Raw genomic sequence first — 20,896 nt, 5'->3', positions numbered from 1 at the left:
CCGGGGCCGCGGGGAGCCTGGCGATGGAGGTGGGCGCGGAGGCCTTCGCCCAGCTCCTGCCGCGCCTCAGGCGCCGCGTCCGCCGCGCCGCCTTCGTGGGTGAGCCCCGGGGGCGGCCTGCCCGCCTGCCTGCTCTGAGCCGTGCCCTCGGCCGCCCCTTGTCCGGTGCTTAGCCTTGTCCGGCGCAGGGGTGCGGGCACTGAAGTGTGTTGCAGCGGATAATGGCGCTGCTGTGCAAAGAAAGAGCGGGCGCCGAGGCTCAGGGTTTAAAACGGGCTGGACGGATTGGGAAGAGAGCCCTCGCTGAGCTGCTGGCCTCGGCTCGGAGGGCTGGGGGCTCCGGAGGTTATGAGGTTGTGGGGGCACACACACTGCACAGGGGAGGCCGGCCCCTCCTGTAGCACGTGTGTGTGGCTGTGCCTCATCCTGCCACGGGGATCAGGGAGCTGGAGATTTCAGTCCCACAGCAGTTGGTTGCCTTTTCTCTTGAGCCTGCTGCCGGTGGATTTGACAGAGGTTACGGTGAAGAGAAGTATTTGAGAGAGCACCGTCCTGGTGCTGGTGAAGTATGTGCCTCAAATTTCAAATTCTCTTGTGTTGTTTCTACCTCAACAGCTCTTGATACGGAGTTTACTGGCTTATATTCAACTTTCCCACAAAGCAGTGAGCCCAGGTAAAGCTGTTGGACTTGAAACGTGAGGGAGACCTGTTACTCTAGCTCTGTGAGAGAGCAACCTATGTGTAGTAAATCTTCATGTGTCCCCTCTCCTTTCCCCAATTCTGGTTTTTGTTCCTAGCCTGTTTGATTCCCCTGTGGAGCGGTATCTGAAGATTAGGCAGAGTGTTCAGCGCTTCACTGTTACTCAGCTTGGTAAGTGCTGCTCTGATACAGAAAGGGATCTCCTGAGGTCTTACAGGTAACCAGCCTTTTACCAATAGGTGGGTCCTGCAGGTGGCTCTGGCCGTAATATACTTGTTATGGAGACATTTGTTTGGGTTTTTCTTCCCCTCCCTGATGTTTAATACTATTAACTTTTTAATATTTTAAGTAATGTAATGTCAGGTGGGCTATATACTTTTTACAGGTCTAAAGTTGATTACATTTAAAGGTTGCAGTTAAAAATACAGGGCTTTTAAAGCAGAGGATGCAAGCAAGAAGCATATAATAGCAGCTCCTATTCAAAGCCACGTCATTTGATATAGCGCATGAGTAAGGGGACTATCAGAAGAAAATGAAGGGTACTATTTCTGATACTCCTAAAAAAACAGAAAAATCAACATGAGAATGGGCCTGTGGAGGAGGGCATTGACAGTTAAGAACCAATAAGAAATCAAAAAGAAAGCTCCAAAATCACTTGAAATGTTTTTCAGAGCCTTAGGGTATGTAAGATGTTAGCGTGCTCTTTAGGGACTAAGAAAAAACAAAACCTGAGAAGTTAAACCCATGTTTCAGTACTCTCTGGTGCCCAGCTCCTTCCGAACATTTTTGTAGTGTAGTTGGACCCACAGACCCATCTGTGCATGCATAGGTAGACAGTTTGATCACCAACTTGCCTCTTGCCCATAGCTCAAGCTTTGTTATTTAATCAGACTTGACTTATTTTCCCACTTAGCAGTAAAAACTTGTCCTTGTTCAGCTCACAGGGAGCTGACGAGTGGCCTGGCAGTTGCCGTTAAAATTTGCGCAGTGACATTAGTAAGTGGAAAACATGTACTTCATGAGGGCCTCCCCACATCCATTATCAAATTGCACACTGTCTGTAGGCATCCAGCTAAACTTTGCCATCTCAACGGAGGTTTCTCTTTTGCAGGGCTGGCAATATTCTCAAAAGAAAATTCAAACAAGTAAGTAGAAAAGCAGTTTTCTGTTATAATGAAGAGAGTGCAGTTGAGATTTTACACATCATCCCCTTGGGTGGAGTTATTTCTTGTCATTATCTTTGAGAGATACTCTTCTTTTTGTTTTAGGTATGTGGTGCATTCATACAACTTTTTTCTCTTTCCCTCAATGCTGGGAGTTAGAGATGTCGAATTCTCCCTCTCTGCATCTAGCATTCAGTTCCTGTCTCATTATGGCTTTGACTACAATAAGGTATGTAACCTCTCTGCCAGAAATCCAGAAGATAGGAAATCTGTGCAATTACATAAGAAATCAGGATTAGTATCCCTAAACACTATGTTTCTGGGGTAAATAGCATCTTGCTGAATGCATTATGCAGTTTGTTATCAACAGGGATAGTGAGTCCTGTCATTTCTGAACCAATGTAGAGGCAATAACCACATCTTTGTCAGCTTAAGACAGATTTTCCTGCCTCAAAAAACAAACAAAAACCCCAAAACCCCACCTATCTCTGGTGAGCTGATGAGTTACTAAACAGACCCCAATGAGTGTCTTTACTAGCCATGAAATTGGGGAAATACCAGTTTACCTGTGTCTCATGTATTGCCACATTTCTCATAAAATTCAGACTGTGGCATCCCATAAGAGTACTAGTTTGCAGTTTTGGACAGAAAGTATCTTATTAAAGGGAAGGAAAAAGCAGAGCAAAAAAAATTATTCCAGTTGACAAAAATCCTTTTCTCCATACATGTTGGATAGCCTACAGTTTGTTTGCCCTGGCTAACCTGCTAATTCTCTAATGTACTGCAAGAAAATCCAAGGGAACATAACTAACCCGGTATTTTTCTCCCCCTCAGTTCCTCAAAGATGGAATCCCATACATGAATGAGGTACAGGAGAAGGTCCTTAGGCAGCATCTCTTAGCAGGTAGCTGGACATTCCACAGGTGAGCACTATTCAGAGTGATGACTCCTCAGTACTGACTGTGTTGACGGCTCAGCTTCACTCAGATCACGTTTTGTAGAAATACTGAAGCCTGTTGGTCTGAACGCCTTGGTGCCAGCTGTTCCAGCATGCTGTGATCTCTCTGAAACAAAACTGAGATCACAGAATACGATGTGGAGAATTGGGTGAATGCTGGGAAACGATGCTTTTGCATTCCTGCAGCAAGGCACAAGGTTTCATCTGTAAAGAGCATTTCTCACACTTCCTCTTTCCCCCTCATCCAGCACTAGTGCTGCAAACAGGGATGTGCTGAGGAAAGTTATTGATGAAGTGACCTGTTGGATAGCTGTAGCAGAGGAAGAGGAGACTATGATTCTGCAGGATCTGAGTGGTATGAAACAGGGTGCCTCCCTTAGGCATCTGTGGGCTCTGAGTGGCTTCATCACTTCTGAACCTCTGGGGCTGCTACTGTCCTTTGCTGCCCGTTCTCTTAAACTGCTCTCTTGAGAGGGAAAGCACCAGTGCCCATCCTGCCTTTACAACTCTTTACCCAAGCTTACACCTCGATTCCTGTCAGTTCATTTCTGGGCTTTGCTTTTCTGCTCCATTGGGATGGTGGGTCTTTCCGAAGTGGAAGTGGATATCTGGGTGGTTGGAGCGTGCTTTGTTGCAATTGACTTCCATTTTATGCTTCTTCAGAGCAGCAACTGGAGAATTTGTAGTTGCTCTGAATCAGGATAACCTTTGACTTGTTTTAAGTCCTGGGTGATCTGTTTTTTTGTTTATTTTCTTCCCTTTGGAGAAGGGAAAGACAGGTCACCTTTCAGGTGCCCTCTCATGTCAAGCAACAAGGAGCACCATGGAGAAGCACACATACCCGTGGGGATAAACAGGCTACTTACCACCTATGTTAGGTTTTGAGAGCACTATAGCAGAGTTGAGGAATTTCTGTGCTCTTTTGAGGAAGTCGAAGGACGAGGAATTTTAGCAGGGAATAATTTGTAGGTTTGCTCACAGAATCCAAAGCTTAATCCTCTAGGTCAGGGAATAAAATACAGAAAAGCTGAGGAAGGACAGAGGGTATTCAAGGCTTTGTCTGTTAATGGGTTTTTTTTGCGGAGTTTGCAATACAAAGGTTGGGGACTCTGTTGTTTTTTATCTACTTGGTCAGCTGTAGTAGATATGATGTTGATAGTTAATAGAGTCTGGCAATGGTGAGCACCTGTGACAAGACATTATTTAAGTAAGGAGTAAGACAGATTAAGGCATCTCTTTGAATGCTGCTCAGAAGAGAACTGGATTAGTTATCAACTCTGGGGGAAAATGCATGGGTACCTCTCTTGTGTGGTTGGCTTCTGGTCCTGTTGCTCTGAAACCTTCCAAAACCACAGAGTGTCTTTTCTTCAGCCTTTCTCCCTTTTTAGTTAGTCTTATTCTTTCTTCTGCGTCCTTAGGAAAGCTTATTTGCCTGAAATTTTCATTGTGACTTTTGTGGGTTTTGTTTGTTTGTTTGTTGGTTGGTGGGGTTTTTTTTTGTTTGTTTGTTTTTGGTTTTGGGTTTTTTTGTGTGTGTGGTTTTTGTTTTGCTTTGGTTGTTTTAGTTTTACTATGTTGTTTTATTCTGTTTTCTTTCTGTCACTGTGTTTGGTAGTGTACCAGGATCATAGTTCAAGAATATTTTCTATACACTGGAGGAGAAACATCTAATCAGTCCTTCTGTCTAGAAAAATGTGTTTTCCTTAAGAGAGTTGTCTGCACCTCTGAAGCTTTTACTACCTTTTTCCTTTTGTTTTTTGTCACAGACTGTCATGTGCTTGAAGTTCAGCTGGTTCTGAGGCAGGCTCTCCAAAATGTTTGGACAGAGCCTCTTGGAAACAAGAAGGTGAGATGGAAATGTGGACCTTTGAAAAGAGGATTTCTATCTAGACAGATAGGACTGACATTCTTCCAGGGATTCTGAAGTGTTGCTTGTACTTTTAATGATAGGCTCTAGGAGGAGAAGACAATGTTCTGGGAAATGTTGATTGTGGGATCCCCAGAAAAGGTATACAGAAAACCAAGCAACTCTGGTTTCTATTTGTTTGGTAGCCACAAAATACACTGAACTGGAATGCTTATCCTTGGGGCAATTCTGGAGGGACCCTCTCTGTGTCTTTACTAGTACACAATAGTGTACAATTCTACTCTTTTTTGTGGTTGTCCTTAGTTGACTTTTGCCATGTAGTTTCTTTGAAGACTTTTACTCTTTGCTGTTTTGCTATTCGCTACTGCTGTTTAGCGCTTGGTGCAATGTTTTCTGTATTAAACATATGGCTGTGGACTTCTCAAACCATAGCATGAGTGTGATACCAGTCAGTTGCTTAGAAGTACTTTACAGAAATCTTTTTTTGTTTTTTTTTGTATTAGTCCTATTTTGGTCTGATAACCAATGTCAGCCTTATCATCTGAAACATTGCCTTTGGGGACTCAGTTTGTGTGATTACTGTTTGGTACTGAGTTTTTGATGCAATGAACTTACCATATTGGTATCAAGTTAAATTGAGCTATGTTTCATTTGTGCTCCAAAAAAACCAAGTGGTTCCTAATGATGGTCTTCCTCTTAAGAAGAGAAGCATTAATAAGACACCCTTCGAGCAGGTCCCTTTAGTTACTGGAACACTGATCTCCATATAGAAGTGAGACAGTCCCAAAGTCCCAGGGGATGCACAGTTTCTCTGTCCTTTGCAGCCTTGAAGCTGAACTTGATCAGCATTACTGAACCCCAGTGTGCTAGTACATAAAACTAACATGGCAGGCTGACATACCTAGTGACTGTTCTTTCCAGGTAATGGTGAAAAAAGTGAGTCCACAGCATCGTCAGCTTCTGGAGAACTCTTCCTGCGACCCCTGTCAGACAGAGCTCATTCTCCTGTCTGCCCGGGGCTTCACAAATCTCTTCCAGATACTTGTTGAAGCCAAGAAGGTAAAATGCCTTATCCCTACTCTCATTTTTCATGTCTTTTCAATTTGCTGTGTTAAATGCAGTCTTAAAAATCCTGGTGTTACACAACGTGAGTCACCATCTAAGAAAGCTGGGCAGATTCTTGCCTTTTGGGTAAGTTATGCTGAATTTCAGCATGTGACAGACCAGTTTGTTGGACCATGTAGACCACTGGTCTGACTTTGTGTGGAAATTCTTATGTTCCATATGCAGCTTATTGAATGGATTTCAGCTTCAGAAGAACTGTGGGTGATGTGCAGGCAAAGACTGTCCCTGCCCTTGTGAGTGAGTGTATAAATCTCATGGCTGGAACATTTTACCAGTGTTCAGCTGAACTGAAAATCCACCTAGCTTCTCGGGTCCACTGAAAATAGAAAACTGCAAAAAAAAGTACTCTCCTCAAAGTCTGCAAGTCCGATTTCCTGGAAGCAGTAGTCCTTCTGTGAGCCTTGCAGCCTGAATGACTCCTGGATGAGCGTGTGTAGATCTGTCTGCTGGAGGAAAGGGTTATAGCTGTTGCTTGCCTAAAGTTGGTTATCTCTGACCTCTCTTCAGAAATATGTTCCAATGGGCTGTTATGTTTGTGTTCTTCCCGTAGCCCCTGGTGGGACACAACATGCTTATGGACCTTATGCATCTTCATGACAAGTTCTACAAGCCCCTTCCAGGTAATGCTGTGCATAGCTGCTGTCCTAGGCTGCTGCCTTTGCAGTGGGGGTGGAACAGGAGGTACAGTGGCCTTTGGCCACCCCAGACACTCACAAGTGGCAGTGGTAGTTGGCTCTTCTGAGCCCCAGCTGCTGGAGCAGTGCATTGTTGTCTGCCTTCACCTCTGTTTCCTATGAATTTGTGATACCATTAGCTTTTCCCCAGTTTTATGATGCCTTTCTCCATATGTGTTTTGCTTTCAGAAAGTTATGAGGAGTTTAAAAGGAACATTCACAACTTGTTTCCTGTCCTCATAGACACCAAGACTGTAACAAAATCTTTGAAGAAGGTGAGATGCACAGGTCTCTTTGGAATTAAAGCTTGTTTTTCACCCATAAGAGAGAATATCTTTTCTGAATGCCCTGTGGTTACAGAATTGGAACTAGTTCTCAGTGTTGCCCTGGGACACTTTAATTTTATATCTAATTTAATGAATCGTCAGTACAAGTAACTGAGTTATTGTTGAGGTTAGTTACTGAGTGAGTTAATGAGGTCTGTCTTGGTTGGTTTTCTAACACATTCTTCTTTTCTAGAATTATCTGATTCCTCGAGTATCTAGTCTTTTGGAGGCGTATGCAGTTTTGTGCAGGTAAGTGCTGGGCAATATAGCCTTCAGCAATCCCTCTGTTTTCTTTGGAAAGATATTGCGGTCATTTCATATGTTCGTACTTTCTCTCCTCCCAAATGTTTTTCAATTGGTTTCTTGTCTTTCTAAATTTAAGAGCAAAAGATGTGCACATCTTGCTTATAAAGTAATTGTGTAGTAAATTATTTGTTGTAAGTCACTTCTGATATTGTATCACCATTACTTCATTGGTCACAAGTTTGGTTTGCAGACAGCTGTACATGCGTCTTGAAAATTATGTTGCTTATGTCGTGTTCTGAAATGAATAAGTTTCAATTCTTGGTGAAAATACATCCTAGTTTCAAATCCTTTCTCCTAAGAGAGGGCTGCACTGAGCCCAAAGCCGTAACTAAATACAATGTTCAAGTGGAGCACATGAGTAGGACTGTATTTCATGAGCTTAGTCTGATGTGGTAGAAGACTGCTTCTATTTTATACTTCTTTTGTGGCTACGTTTTTTTTATGTTAATTTTACTAAGGAAAGCAAAATTTTGCCTGCTTCCCCTTACCCCCTCCTCCCAAGGAGGAGATGCAAAATGAGTATTTGATCAAATCAGTAATGAAATTCTAAAGGTTTTGTTTGCTTGTTTCTTAGCAGTTTCAGACTGCAGATTTTCAGAAGTTTTATACTTGTTGATCTTTCTTTTATTTCAGTCATTCCATGGGTATCTGTTTATCCTTCAGGGTTTCCCATTCAAATAGAACCATCTAGTCAACCTCTTTCCTTGGAGTTTTAGTTCTGCTTACATTTTATATATGCAATTATACCAAATTTGCTGGTTACACATTTTGAGTGAGGGAAGAGGCTGAAGAAGCATTTAGGTTATTTAGAAGTATTAGAAGCTAGTTTTCAGGAAGAAAACTGGTAGATATTATTCAGGTAAGCATTTTAGCCTTTTTATGGAATACTACCAAAGCTCCTTTTAAATTCTTCAGTAACTTTTTCTGAAATGAAGCTACAGATCACTAGAGAACAGTGACTTGTCTGTAATATACTGAGGAAAGACAAAAATCTTACACATCCACTTGTCTTCAGCAGCAGCGTAAATCCCAAAGATCCACTGTGGCCAGTTATAGTTCTTGCAAGTGACTGCTCAAGATACGGTATGTTCTTAAGCAAATCCTCAAAGTTGGGTAGTTAAAAGGGGTTTGTTTTACTCTGTGGGTGACCATGTGCAAAGTATGGGTGAGTGCCACTGGGTCAGCTGAACTTGCAGAGAGGTGCTGATACACGTTTTTGTCCAGACCCAAAGCCTGGGCTCCCAAGCCATGTTCTGCATGTCCCTGGTACCTGCTGAGAGTAATGCAGGGCAGGTTTGCATCATGCTGCAGCCACAGACAGCGTCTACAGTAGGTTGGGCTGAGCCTGACTTGTGGCTGTAAAGAGTCAGTAGCCCTTGTAAAGGGCAAGGGAAGTGGGGAAACAGCTGTCCTAGAAGGGAAAGTAGGGGGAGCTAATGGCAAGGAGGTCCTGGAAAGTAAGAGGAACTTGGTGGCTTGGTATGTCTGCAGGGTTAGTGGTGCTGTGTGTGCAGGAGGTTGTGTCCAGTGTGTGGTGTGATATGAGCTGTTGTTTTCTGAGACAGATGTTTTCTGGCTTCTCCTGACAGCTCTGCAGCGCAGGGCCTCCTGTGTTTTGAAATAGTTCCCATACCATTCAGTAACATACACAACACAGTTTGGTTTAGACCTTCATAGAAGTTAAAATTTTTTCATGTCCATCTTGCTAAGCTTTTCAGACATTAATGTAATTGCTGCCTTTTTGTTGATATTGTTTTAAAATGCTTGGGAGAAGCACAGACTTTCTACAGAGTGTAAAGTTTTCAGGTGAGGAAGGAAACAGCTGAGGGTTGGGGGTAAAAAACCCTCCAGAACAGTAGATCTTATGAATGTTACGATTCTGCAGTGCAGCAGTTTTCAGAGCCTGCTAAATGTGTTTACTACTTTTTGATTTTGTTGGACACTTACAGCTGAGAAGGAATCTCCTCATGAGGCTGGCTATGATGCATTTCTCTGTGGTTCAGGTAAAATGCTTCTTAAACACTCCTTCAGAGATTGTGTTGGGACTTGGCTATTCCTTTCCTGCTCTGTAGCTCTATTTGATGCTAAGAAATATTTGTTTATATACAGTCTGTTGCTCTTAGTAACTTAGCTGCACTTTAGTGAATTTTGGCTTTCTATTTATTAAGGTATGTTTCTTTAGCTTTGTTCTAATGCCACCTCATTATTCCTTCTAGTTCTTCTGATGTCAGCTCATTTGCTACTGTGCAGATCCACCAAGTAAGTGTTTACTGAAAACTGGGTTACGTGGATGGGTCCTATTGAAAGCCGTCATCTGTTTGCTCTGACTTTTTTTTTTTTTTGCAGGCTGTCCTTCCTTTTGGATAAAAGAAAGTGTTACTGGAAATGTCATGTTCTAATTAGATTTTTATTTTATAAATCTGAAAGTAGTAGTTTTATGTCAAAGCTGACATTTTAAAAATGAAATCAGGGGCCATGCGATGGCTCAGAGGTTGGGAAATGACATTGTGACTTCTTTATCCTTGAATGAGCTCTCTCAAGTTCAATTCACTTGGGTAAGGGTCAAATAATTTTCCATTAGTTTCCATTTTTGAAACCTCTGTGAATCAGTGCCTTCAGTTAACTTCATAAGAGGCAACTGTTCAAACCCTTCCTTTTGCTTGAAGCTTTTTGACATCTTTAGGAGATGCCAAGATCTAAAATACCTATTTTTTTCACTGGTTGAAGAGCTTGACACTGTGCAGCAGTGCAGCACTGGGGAGAAACAAAACTTTGTTCTGTTTTGTTTTTTTGATTTAGTGATGCAGTGGAGGCTGATCCTTCTTTCTCGCAGTATCTCACCGCGTTAGCTGAGCATGTGAACCAAGTGAATTTCATACGAGGTGGCGTTTCAAGCATTGTGCGTATGAATTGCAGGTCTGTGACCAGTTTGTGGGGTGCATAGGTCAGTAGCCTAGTTGGTGGCTTCATAAGAGGAGAAGAATCCACCTGTGTGCTGCGGCCCACCTTGGCAGAAAATTGTCATCATACAAGTGACACAACGGACCTCTTGAAATGGCAAATGAGTTGAATTTCTACTTTGTGAAATGTATTCATATTGTTATTCTGTAAGATGGCACTAGTCAGTTTATGTTGCTGTTTCTCTTGTGGTTTCTCTATGGTGATCATGGAGAAGTTTACTTTTATAACTGATGAATCTTGGGCCAAAAGAAAAATAATTTTACACCAACAACTGTATTGTAAAACTTGTCATTTATTTCTCACATTTTGCATATTTTCTGATTATATTAGTAGTGCTTCTGTAGTATTTCTGAATTCAGATATGTCTCAATATTGTATATTTATTTTCCAGAATTTTTCCGGGGAAGATGCTCCCTGCCATCGTCCCCCTGCCTTGGTTGTTCATGTCCAAGGCTGGGCAGGGCTGAACGAGAGACAGATTTACCAGGAGTTTAAAGGTCTTTGTCGCTTTGATGTCAGACGGCTTTCAAAGAACCAGTTCATTCTGCTCTCCAATAAATACAAGCAGTAAGTGCTCAGAAAGTCTTAATTTTTTGTCCATTGCTCCTCTGATCCAAGTCTTCATCCCACCCTCTCTCTGCTGTGGCAACTCTTAGATTGAGATTCCTGCCCTGAGCTGTGGAATGCTGTAAGCAGCCTGCAAGCCATGGCTCAAGACATGTGCTTTCATTGCAGGGTCAGGCTCGTCCTGCGGGGTTACAGGGACCACCCTCACCTGCAGGTTTCCGTCTATCGCCACTGGAGGCACTCTCCGCACGTGAACTGCCTGCTGCAGTGAGTTGCGGGAAGCACAGGAATGGGGAGCGGGGGAAGCATTCTTTTCAGGGTCCAAGGCCCTGTCACGGCATCACATTTGTTCTCCTGCGCCGGCCCCTCAGGGGAGCGAGGGGCTCAGAAGCAGGTTTGCTTGCTGACTGCTGGGTGGCTGCTTGGGAGCTTTCAGCCCTGGGCAACTGGACTTTAATCTTGAATTGAAGCTTAACAGGGAATGTTACCCCACAGTTAGCACAAAACTATGTATATGCTATCATAACAGACAGGTGGTTATCTTAGTGAGTGTAGTGCCATCTCTAATAAGCTTGATGAGAGGGACACAGAGTCTCCCAGGTGTGGGATGGATGTGTTTTTTTTCTACAGCTGAGTTGAAAGCTTGATAGTGGGAGAGATTTCCAGGTTCAGAGTGCACTCTCCTTGCGAGCTGGTTACAGCGATGCTCATGAAGGGTGAATTTCTGGCCTGACATGGTTTGGAAAAAAATCTCAGGGCTTAATATGACCAAAATTATACTCTTTTTATAAGTAGCCTAACAGCATTTTATTATTCTTGCCCTTTTCAGAGTCTCTGGTATTGTGGCACTGTGGTCTCTCTTGGCCTTTGTACTTGGAGGAGCTCCTAGCTGTTCACTCTAAAGGACTGCCTTGGAGATGAGACATGAGGAACACAGATCTTATTTCTTGTATTTGTCTGTTTTGTTTAATTTTGTTCAATAAAGTATGAGCAAAAAAACCCAAATTTCAGAGCTATGAATACTGTTTGCATTGTTTTCTTGCAAATGTATTTTTAAAGAGGATGTGTTGGTTTCCAATTTGTGGTATTTTGTAATCTGTTCAACGCATCACTCCCTCTTGAAGAGGGAGATGATTCTTTCAATGCCTAATTTACTTCAGTCCTCTGTTGGTTCTTCACAGCTATTCATAACCCCAGTTTGTTCCCAGTGCTTGTGCTTGCTGCATAAGACACATTTCTGATGAAGTTCAGGAAGTTATGAAATGAAAGAGGTATTTTTAGCTTCAGTTGTAAAGCAGGGGAAATGTCACTGTTTACCAAATGAAAATGGGCGGAGTTAATGGAGAAACCACTCTTGGGGCTCATGACGAATTCTGGGGACTAGTAAATAAGTTGCAGTGCTGCCAGTGCAGTGGTATTTTCAGTGGCCATGTAGCTGAGGATTGACACAGATAAGCAGAATTTATCAGGTTCCAATTTGTAGTATACACAGGTCAGGTGAGTCAGCACACATTTCTGTTTGCTTCTAGTGCACAGCACATGAGCAGTCCTTTACCCAAAATAGCATGAGATGTGCCTTGTGGATCAGTTTCTGTTGATAAAACTGGAGTATTTGTCAGTTCAGGAACTTTGGTCTTCAGAGATTTTTCTTATTAATTTCCTTCTCTTCTTAAAAACAACCTGCTAATGCAGGGTTTCCAAATAATGGTCCCTAGCTGTCATTAGTCAGACTTAATTGGATGGGGCCTGTGATCACCTAATAGGCAAAGCCTGCCTTGAATCGGCTGTAAGGTGGGAGTTGCTGCAGGGGACCTAAAGGCAGCAGCATGGCACTGCGCTGTGCCTAAGGATCACATGCTCTCTGCTGCTGAGGGGCTGCTGCTTTGCTGCTCCTCGGGAGACAAGGACAGCACATCTTCAGATGTGGTTCTCAAGCTCTGCACAGCTTGTGGTTTACCAGCTCTTGTTTCGTAAACAAGCTCCTAGCAATATAAGTACTTGACTTCTTGATGACTTTTTTTAACCTCTTTGGTGATGGGCTTCTGTCAGTGTTCCTCTAAATACCAGTACAAGTATCTCCCTGTTTATAATGTTTTTATTTGTCTTTTAACATCATTAGACACCTCCCTTGTGTCAAGAAGAGCACAGGCTCTGTGTATTGTGTAGATTTAGGAGAATATTCACTGGGTGTTACATGCAGTAGCATGTTTTCCCATAAAAACACTCTTCTTGGCTTATGATCTGGGAAACATTGTTCTGGGACCCCTTGTTCTCTGGGGTCTGGATTCATTTGGCTACTTAAACAGGAGGAGACAAAGCCTCACTTGCATCTAATCCTTACAATCTGGGAATCATTAAGCTAGAGGTGCTGTTAGCTCTGAGAAGCCCAGCAGTATTGAAGGGAGCATGCACTTTGAAGGAACAAAAAAATTGTTTGTTCTGTCATTAAATTTTGTTCCCTTCTCCCCGCTTTCTTCTCTTGGTAGCACACTGACAAATAATGAGTTAGTTCCCTGCAGTGCTGTTCTCTCTCTTGGCTTACCCTCTAGAGAAACACACTTCCCTGTGGATGAAAGTAGAGATCCTTTTGTCCTATTTGGAGAAATAGCATATGGGTCTGACCATGCCTTTTCCCTTTCCAAGGGACAGACACGCCTCATGTAGCAACACAGTGTAGCAGTGAATCAAGAGGATTGGCTTTCCTGCATTACAGCTGGGAGAAATTACAAGTAACAATTGTAATAAAAGTAGATTCCAACTGTAAATCTGTTAAGTTTCCATGCAGAGTAAATACATGAAGAAGAAATGAGAGCGGGTTGAGTATATTCTGATCTCCTTCCTAGGGGAGAATTTATATAAAAAGTTTTCTGTCTGTAATAGTTGAGGGTCGCTGCTCAGAGACTCTTGAAGAGATTGATCAGATGTACTAGCAGTCAATTCCTATGGAAGGAAGTGCATTAGCTGGGGACAGGTCTAACAAAGCAGAGCAGAAACATTTGGCTGTGGGAACAGAGCTGCAAGTTTTTCTGAGCAGGTGTTGATCAAGGCAAAATCTTCCTGAACATGTCACAGAATCACAGAATATTCTGAGTTGGAAGGAATCCTCAAGGATCATCAAGTTCAACTCTTAACTGAATGGCCCACGCAGGGATCAAACCCACTATCTTGGTGTTACTAGAACCATGCTCCAACCAACTGAGCTGATGTCATATTGACCTGGCCATTCCAACCTCATCCATTTCTTTTTCTCCAGACTAGGGCATTGATACTAATTGAAGTTGGAAGTATCAAAAGTATTTCAGGTTATGCTTGTTCTTGCATGTCTTCTGCAAGGAGTAGGAGATATTTTTGATTCTTGTAAGGCAAATTTAAGGTGGTGCAACCTGCCTCGTAACTCTGGCTCTGAAGGGGTGCGTGTCAGAGCTTCTTAGTGGCTCTTAGGGCTGGCAGCTCAGAAAATCAAACCTGTCTCCTTGAGATAGTGATAAAACCACAGCACAGTCCCTAGCAGCAGTTACAGCACATCTGCCTCTTAGCAGTATGAGAAATCTGTGCTTTAGATGTAAGGTTTGAAAGGATAATTCCAACCTTCAATGCAACATGATGTTGAAATTCAGGTTGTGAAGGTGTACATTAAAAGTGTAGCCCTGCAAGTGGAGTACTGTAGATTGGAATATATCTATTTCCAAGAACAATTTGATTTTTGATACATTTTTTTTTTTTTTTACATGTTCAAGGTTAAATATGTGGGGTTTGAGATAACATCTCTGTTCCAATGGGGAGGTCTGGAAAAGGCAAAATTCTCTAAATATTCCTCTCTCCTTGCTGCTGCTTATGGCTTCAGTGTTGATATGCCAGATACACACTGGCACTGGAGGAAAGCAGGATTTACCTCTTAAAAGCTATTTTTTTCATATGGAAGAAAATTTTATATACTTTATGTTTTGTAATGGTGTGAATCAACGATTCTTCTTAATATTATGCTTTCATTCCAAAGACATCACAAATGGAAACCTTGGTGCATCTTGGAAGGGCAAAGTTGTAGATATCTTGCTGGATGAATCAAGTGCAACAGTCCAGTGCCAAGTGTCAGCACCTCTTACCCCATGGTGGGAGGGACCCTCTCAAGCCAGAGTGGCTTTGGCTGTATCACAGCATCAGAGCTGGGTCAGAACTTTGTGTGCTGATGAAGTGAGTAATGAATTTTCCATATGCCTTAGACATGGGAAAAGCCTGCTGTGCAACTGCTCTGTTAACACATTTTTGTGGTGTTCTTTTATATGCAGCAGCAAATCTGACTTTTATTTTCTGGTTTTATTTCCCTTTTTTCCATGGCTTTTCCCAACAGCCCTTCTCCAACTGGTTGCTGTAGTCTCCAGGACCAGAGAACCACCCCAAGAAGACTAATAGAGGGGGCAGTGCATGAAATGGTGTAGGCATATTTCTTCCAACAACCCTAATGCTTAGAGAAAAGGGGATGATTACACCCAGTCTGACACAAGGGACCATTGGAAGGGGAGTGTTTTGTCAGCACAGTCTCCTCAGAAAGGCAGCTGTGTTAAGGAGACATAGACCAGCAATGCTGGGGAAAGCACAGATCTCTGATCTCTTGCTTTGCTGGAGATGTGGCATGCCTCCTGGTGGGGATGGCTGACAAACGAGATGGCTGGCTCGCAGAGCTGTCACCCCAGTGAGCCTACACATCCCCAGGAGTGCTGCGTTTTACACAAGTATATTACATTCCTCTTGAACCACACAAGTATATGAAAGCACTGGGGATTTTGGGGGAGGGAGGCAAACTGACTTCAAGCCCCACCTGCGCCCCCAGGGAGAGGTGGAGCTCATGAAACAGAAGATGAACAAGGATTGCTGTGGTGCATGGACTGGAAGGAGAACACATGCAGGTAGAGGTGATGGGAAGACTTTTCTTCCAGAGGCCCCTGAGGAGTTGTGAGTTTGTTGCCAGGTAGGAGGCCATGAAAAGTGGGAAAAAGTTGTAGTTGCCAGGCTACATGGGGAATGAGAGAGAGTTTGTGCCCAGTGTTTCTTCTCATGCTTTCTGTTGCTGCGGAAGCTACCTTCTTTAAGCTTGTGGTTTCAACCGGTTTTAACAAAACCAGTGCTTAATATTATGAGAGTGCCTTCAGGTTTCCCTTACAGGAAAGAGCTTGTCACGGTCCCAGCTCTGAGGGGTATCTGGGCTGGGGTTACTTGCTTTGAAGCACAGGCACTCTATGCAGAAGCACTCCTACCTGACATTCAGACCTTTGCCCTGCAGCTTGGGCAGGGGAATGAGACTCAAGATCCTTGGGGAGGGGGGATTCAAATATGCCTTTCCCATCAGCATCCTAACAAGTAGGTGAGTAGTTGAATGCTCTTGCAATTTCCCCCTAGCCAGGTGAGCATATAGAGATAAACAGAGAATGATCTTTCACCACAGGCAAGATGAAGACAGGATTCCTGCACCCCTTCCTTCCCATGTAGGACAGCCAAGGGCCCCCTCCAGACACAAAAGTGATTTGCATTGGTTCTTCTGTATTTTTTCTGGAATAAATGTACTAACCCATAGACCTAAACAAGACCTTCCACAGCTAAGCCAACGGCAAGTCTGTTGGCAGAGAACCTCATGTCAGTGATGTAAGTTAGGCTGGTTTTTAAAATACCTGTGAGATGGAAATCTGCAAGAGGTAACGATTGCAACACAGAAGAAACACATCCAGTTAAAAAGGAAAATAAAAAAAGAGTGCTATTTAAAACATAAAAATGGGTTATTCAACATCAACAGGCACACACAAATTGAGGAAATCCTAAAGTATTTCTAAGTCTGGACATGGTCCAAGCCCCTCCTAGAGTTTACCTGTGTTTCTGAGCAGTGAAAGAGTAATCTGCAGTCCTCAGTCTGAATTTTGAATTAATACAACTATTTTATTTGCCCCATAAAACTTGGCAGTAGTGTTTGGACAGAGCTGTTGCATGTTCTGACCTTGCTCTAAAAGATGCTGCTAGAAATTTCTGCTTTGCCTCCAGCTTCTGGTTAACAAAGTTAATGCTGTCTTAATTCTCACAATTTAAGAAAGCTGCTTGCTTTCAAGTGCAAGGCTTGTTGTTCACTTGCCCCCTGGAACTCATCTGTCCTGTATGTGAAACATGTACAACAGACTTTGCCATTCCTACATAAATGTGAGGATTTGCATACCCACAGGCTCCCACAACTGCCTGCAGTGCTCAAACTTGCCCCCTCCCCTGGGATGCAGGACAGAAGCAGCTTGATGTAATTGTTCCACAGGGCCACTGGGTCATGGGAACTGATGCCACAGGAGACGTACTGGTCTCCTGGGCCTCCCTTGGGGTCCTACAGCCTCCAGAAGCTGGGCTGTCTCCAGGGAATAGACCGGGGCTGGCTGCTCAGCAAGGGGTGTCTGGAGGCTCTCTGCAGCCAGAGACATCCCTGTGGAAGGGGAATGCTCTTGCTCTACTTCTTGTTCTATATGTGCCATAACTTAGCACAAGAGTAGAGCATGGTGATGGCGGAACAGAAACGCAATCAGAGCTCTTCCTAATCCCATAGGACCTGGTGCCATTTTTAGATTCCCAAGTACTTGCACAGCCTGGCTGGCACCTCTGATTCCACATCTGTTCCCCACTGAGCTTAACCTGCTTTACCTGCATGGTGTCACTGCTGGAGGAGGCACCTGGAGGAACAAATCGTGCCTGTTGGTGGCTGCTGGCTCAGGGTGGGCTCACATTGAGCAGGAGGCAGGGTTGCTGCTGAACAAAGTATCATCCCCTTGCTGCAGGCAGTTCATAAGGAGGATGTGCTTGCCTGTCAGCTATTTTTATTAGTATTTGTGCCAGAGTGGCCATGAACTCCTGGCACACATGCAGGGATTAGTAGCCTCACTGCTGGCAGGACAAGAGCACGAGGGGACCCTGGTCCCAGCCTTTCTTCCCAGTTGTTGGGCCCCACCAGGTCCCAGAATTAGCAAGTGTAGGAGAGTGATGGGCTTTGCTGTCCCCTGCAGCAGGAAAGAGGTGCTTGGAGAAGAAGGGGGATTTGGAGAGAATGGGCAGGAATAGGTGACTGGGAGCTGGAGGTGATGTGAAAGGTTTTGCTGCTGATGATCTGCAGGGAGAAACTAGTCTTTGGTGCTTTACCTGCACATCATTTTCTGCTTGCTGAAGGTTACCACAGCTCTCAAGGTTTTGCACATTCACACTCTGATGTGCCATCTTCAGCATGAAGCCTACCAGAGATGGATGGGAGGGTTGAAGCAGTAGATGTGAGGAACAGACAACCTACAGCAAAGGACAGAGCTTCTTTCCTGCTACTCTCCTTCTGCAACTCTGAAGTTTAAAAATGGATGCAGCTTTCTTTATAACTGTGGATTACCCCTGACACCAACACTATTTCTACTGTGGAGGTGCTGCTGGCTCTGTGTTCGCAGGTCTTATTCTCAGGCAGGTGTTCCGGGAAGCTGAATACAGCTGTGGTTGCCACACACTGCATTCAGCTTGCTACAGGTGCCAGAGCCAGCCCAGATGGGTGCCAGTGCCCTCCATACTGGAGCTGGTTTCTCTGCTCCTTTTAGTCTACTCAGTTGGCTTGTTCAGTTGAGGTAGAGACTGGGAGGAAATTTCCCTTGAATCAGCCTGAGTGATTTTAATTTTCCAGCCAGGGGCAGGGTGTCTATTTAGTAGGGTGGATTAAATGTTTCTTCCTTCTTTCACTCCTTCTCCTTCAATACCCAAGCAGCAGCTCCCCATTCTGTAGCTACTTGTGCTCCATTTTCTTGAGATGTGAAATACTGTGTCTCAGAAGATTTAGTGGTTTTTGTTTTGTTCCAAGAAATCCCAAATTCACCTACAAATGGAGCTTTCACCACAAAAATTGGACAATTTTTGGAAAAAAATATGGAAAGTTTGCTTTAACTTTAAAAAAAAATAGTTTCTGTGCAAATGGCAAAATATTTTGGTTTTGTTACACAGCAAATGTGACACCACCACCTGCCACTTGTTTCACCTCACCTTCAGATCCACTTGTGCTGAAGACTATGAACTCTTCCTGGATAATCTCACGTAGCGACTTGCTGTCTTTATAGTCTTCAAAAGTCTGAAAAACTCATCCACCTGCAGAGTGCATCCCCTCAAGAGGTTCTCGTAACTAAACTCCTGAGTTTCCAAGCTGTCCTGGCTCTCTTACTGCCCTCATCTTGCCCTCCCTGTCCCATCCTTTAAGGCTTTTTGAAGGGCTCTCTATATGGCTTCTCCAAGTCTCGTCTTTTTCAACTCCCCAACACAAAAGGAGACCAGGGGGTTTGCGCTGCTGATGGTGATGTTGAAAGAAGCAGAAACATACAGGAGTCTGAATGGCAGCAACGCAGGAAGTCTGTGTTTCACAATAAGTGTGAGTCTGATAGCATGGCAAAGATAAGGAATACCATGGCAGCGACCAAGATGGCAAGGTCAAGTCTCATTTGGAGGGCTCTTTTAGACAGTGATGAACAAGATCAAACTGGAGAGACATGGGATGAGGGGGTTAAAAATGAGGTAATTAATGGCAGAAAATAATTAGTGCATTGTTGCTCCCAGAGGCCTCAGCAAGCAGAGTTTGTGAGTTCTCCGTTTGGTGAAATCCTCCATCCCACTGAGCACATAGGACAGGCTCCAAGGAAGAGCACACACATGAGATGAGAGGGGCTCAGGCCAACTGCGCTGGTGCCATCCCAGGAACAGGACCCTCAGGCACTGCACTGCAGCTGTTGAAGGGAAGAAACCAGCATTGTACCCAGAGCAGAAACCAACGCCCAATGCAAAGAGATGGCTGAGAAGCTCCCCTGAAACTGCAGATGACTAGGTCCACTAGTGTTTGCATAGAGGTCATATCAGTGATGGCCAGAGATAGGAAATGCACAGTACATTTGCTGCTCTTCTTCCTGGAACACAGATATTAGAGGATGATAGAATTCCTGCAGAATCTCGAAGAGGAGCAGGGAAGCACTCACCTGACAAAGACTGCCTTCAGAAATAGCATGCTGTCTTCTCAGCCCTTGGACTCAGTCTTGTTATGCTTTGCTGAATCTGTAATGAGGAACAACAGTGTTCAACTCTGTCACAGTGTCATTTGAAATGAGAGCTGTTTCCTCTGTCAGTAAGTGGGGCGTGTTCTGCCGTCAGTTTGTATTGCTGAAGCTGATGGTAAAATATCACAATTTCATTATTATATAATTTAAAAGTTCTTAAGTATTATCATTCAGAGACATTGCAAACAATTTAATTTTTCATGAGTCCAACATATTAGAAACAAAATAGTCTCTGAATGTTGCTTAAATTACTGATACTCATTTTGTGGATCAATATTAGGAATCCAGAGCCCCAAAGCAATAAAAGATGCTTCTCTTCTTCTGAAAAACCCCACTAAAGTATGACCATATTAGCAAATAATCTGTATTACAGTGTGCTTCATCAGTTACTAAGTACTTACTATGGAAATCAATCTGATAAAATCATAACTATCATTAAAAAATCACCACATTTAGATAAAGTCTTATTTATGTAACCAAACAGTTTGTAATATTTTACAGAACACAAAATCATTGATCAAAGTAACACAAAATCATTGATCAAAGTGATTTGTGTCCCTCTGTGTCAAAATGGAAATCAACACATTGTGTTAATATATAAATATGCACAAGTGTGTATACATGACTCACAGTATCATTTGATCTTGCATCTTTTGCTACCTAGTGTAGCTTGCTCATATTTATATAGACTTGGAAAAGTACAAAGTAGCAATATTCTTTTACCCAATTTATGGTAATAACAGCTGATAATGTTCAATGCCTTGTGCGACTAGGGACTACATTTTCCATGAGTCATGAACTTTCTTGTAATTTGTCTCCAAGGACCTCACCAAGGGTGCAGCACTGATCTCTCCAGTTCTGGTGTGCTGACTTTAATCCGCTCTCTATATCCATCAGAAAAGGGAAGCAGTTGGTTGGGTCCTAGGCTTGTGCTCCCTGAGGCTGTGTCTCCTTGCCTTGAGACACAGCCTCAATGTCTCTCAGAAAGGGCTGGGTAGTCAGCTCTGTCACCACGACCTTCCCCAGTGTGCCCTTGGTTACCTTGTGTCAACAAAGGCAAAGAACCACCTTATTGGTCTGCTTTTAGAGGGCTAACAGAGAGTGTGCAAGGGCATTTTAAAACTATATAAGTAAGAATAAAACCCTACCATTGCTCTTTAAAAATGAGC

The 20,896-nt window shown here is 43.4% G+C and overlaps 1 protein-coding gene across 7 annotated transcripts; it reads left to right on the top strand.

Annotated features, from left to right (window-relative positions):
* Positions 1 to 11: 11 nt before the first annotated feature.
* Positions 12 to 11,660, top strand: PNLDC1 (PARN like, ribonuclease domain containing 1). Of its 7 annotated transcripts, none has more exons than XM_027888209.1 (19): positions 12 to 99; positions 616 to 673; positions 798 to 871; positions 1,812 to 1,845; positions 1,969 to 2,092; positions 2,698 to 2,786; positions 3,070 to 3,176; positions 4,588 to 4,667; positions 5,610 to 5,747; positions 6,364 to 6,433; positions 6,677 to 6,762; positions 7,007 to 7,062; positions 8,138 to 8,202; positions 9,069 to 9,122; positions 9,336 to 9,378; positions 9,919 to 10,018; positions 10,472 to 10,647; positions 10,816 to 10,914; positions 11,477 to 11,660. In XM_027888209.1, the coding sequence occupies exons 1-19, from the start codon at positions 24 to 26 to the stop codon at positions 11,547 to 11,549; spliced, it is 1,602 nt and encodes a 533-aa protein (XP_027744010.1). In that variant the 5' UTR covers positions 12 to 23; the 3' UTR covers positions 11,550 to 11,660. The 7 variants fall into 7 exon arrangements, 5 of the variants coding, with proteins under 5 accessions (XP_027744010.1, XP_027744009.1, XP_027744013.1 ...); XM_027888208.1 differs by having other exon boundaries at positions 8,135 to 8,202; XR_003571704.1 differs by lacking the exon at positions 11,477 to 11,660 and having other exon boundaries at positions 8,135 to 8,202; positions 9,919 to 10,001.
* The last annotated feature ends 9,236 nt before the right edge of the window (positions 11,661 to 20,896 follow it).

This window comes from Empidonax traillii, unplaced genomic scaffold, assembly GCF_003031625.1.
Source record: "Empidonax traillii isolate 1590-97213 ecotype Southwest subspecies unplaced genomic scaffold, ASM303162v1 scaffold235:size1242204, whole genome shotgun sequence".
NCBI classification, from domain to species: Eukaryota; Metazoa; Chordata; class Aves; order Passeriformes; family Tyrannidae; genus Empidonax; species Empidonax traillii.
The sequence above is the reverse complement of the archived record's forward strand: the minus strand, read 5'-3'. Positions and strand labels throughout refer to the sequence as shown.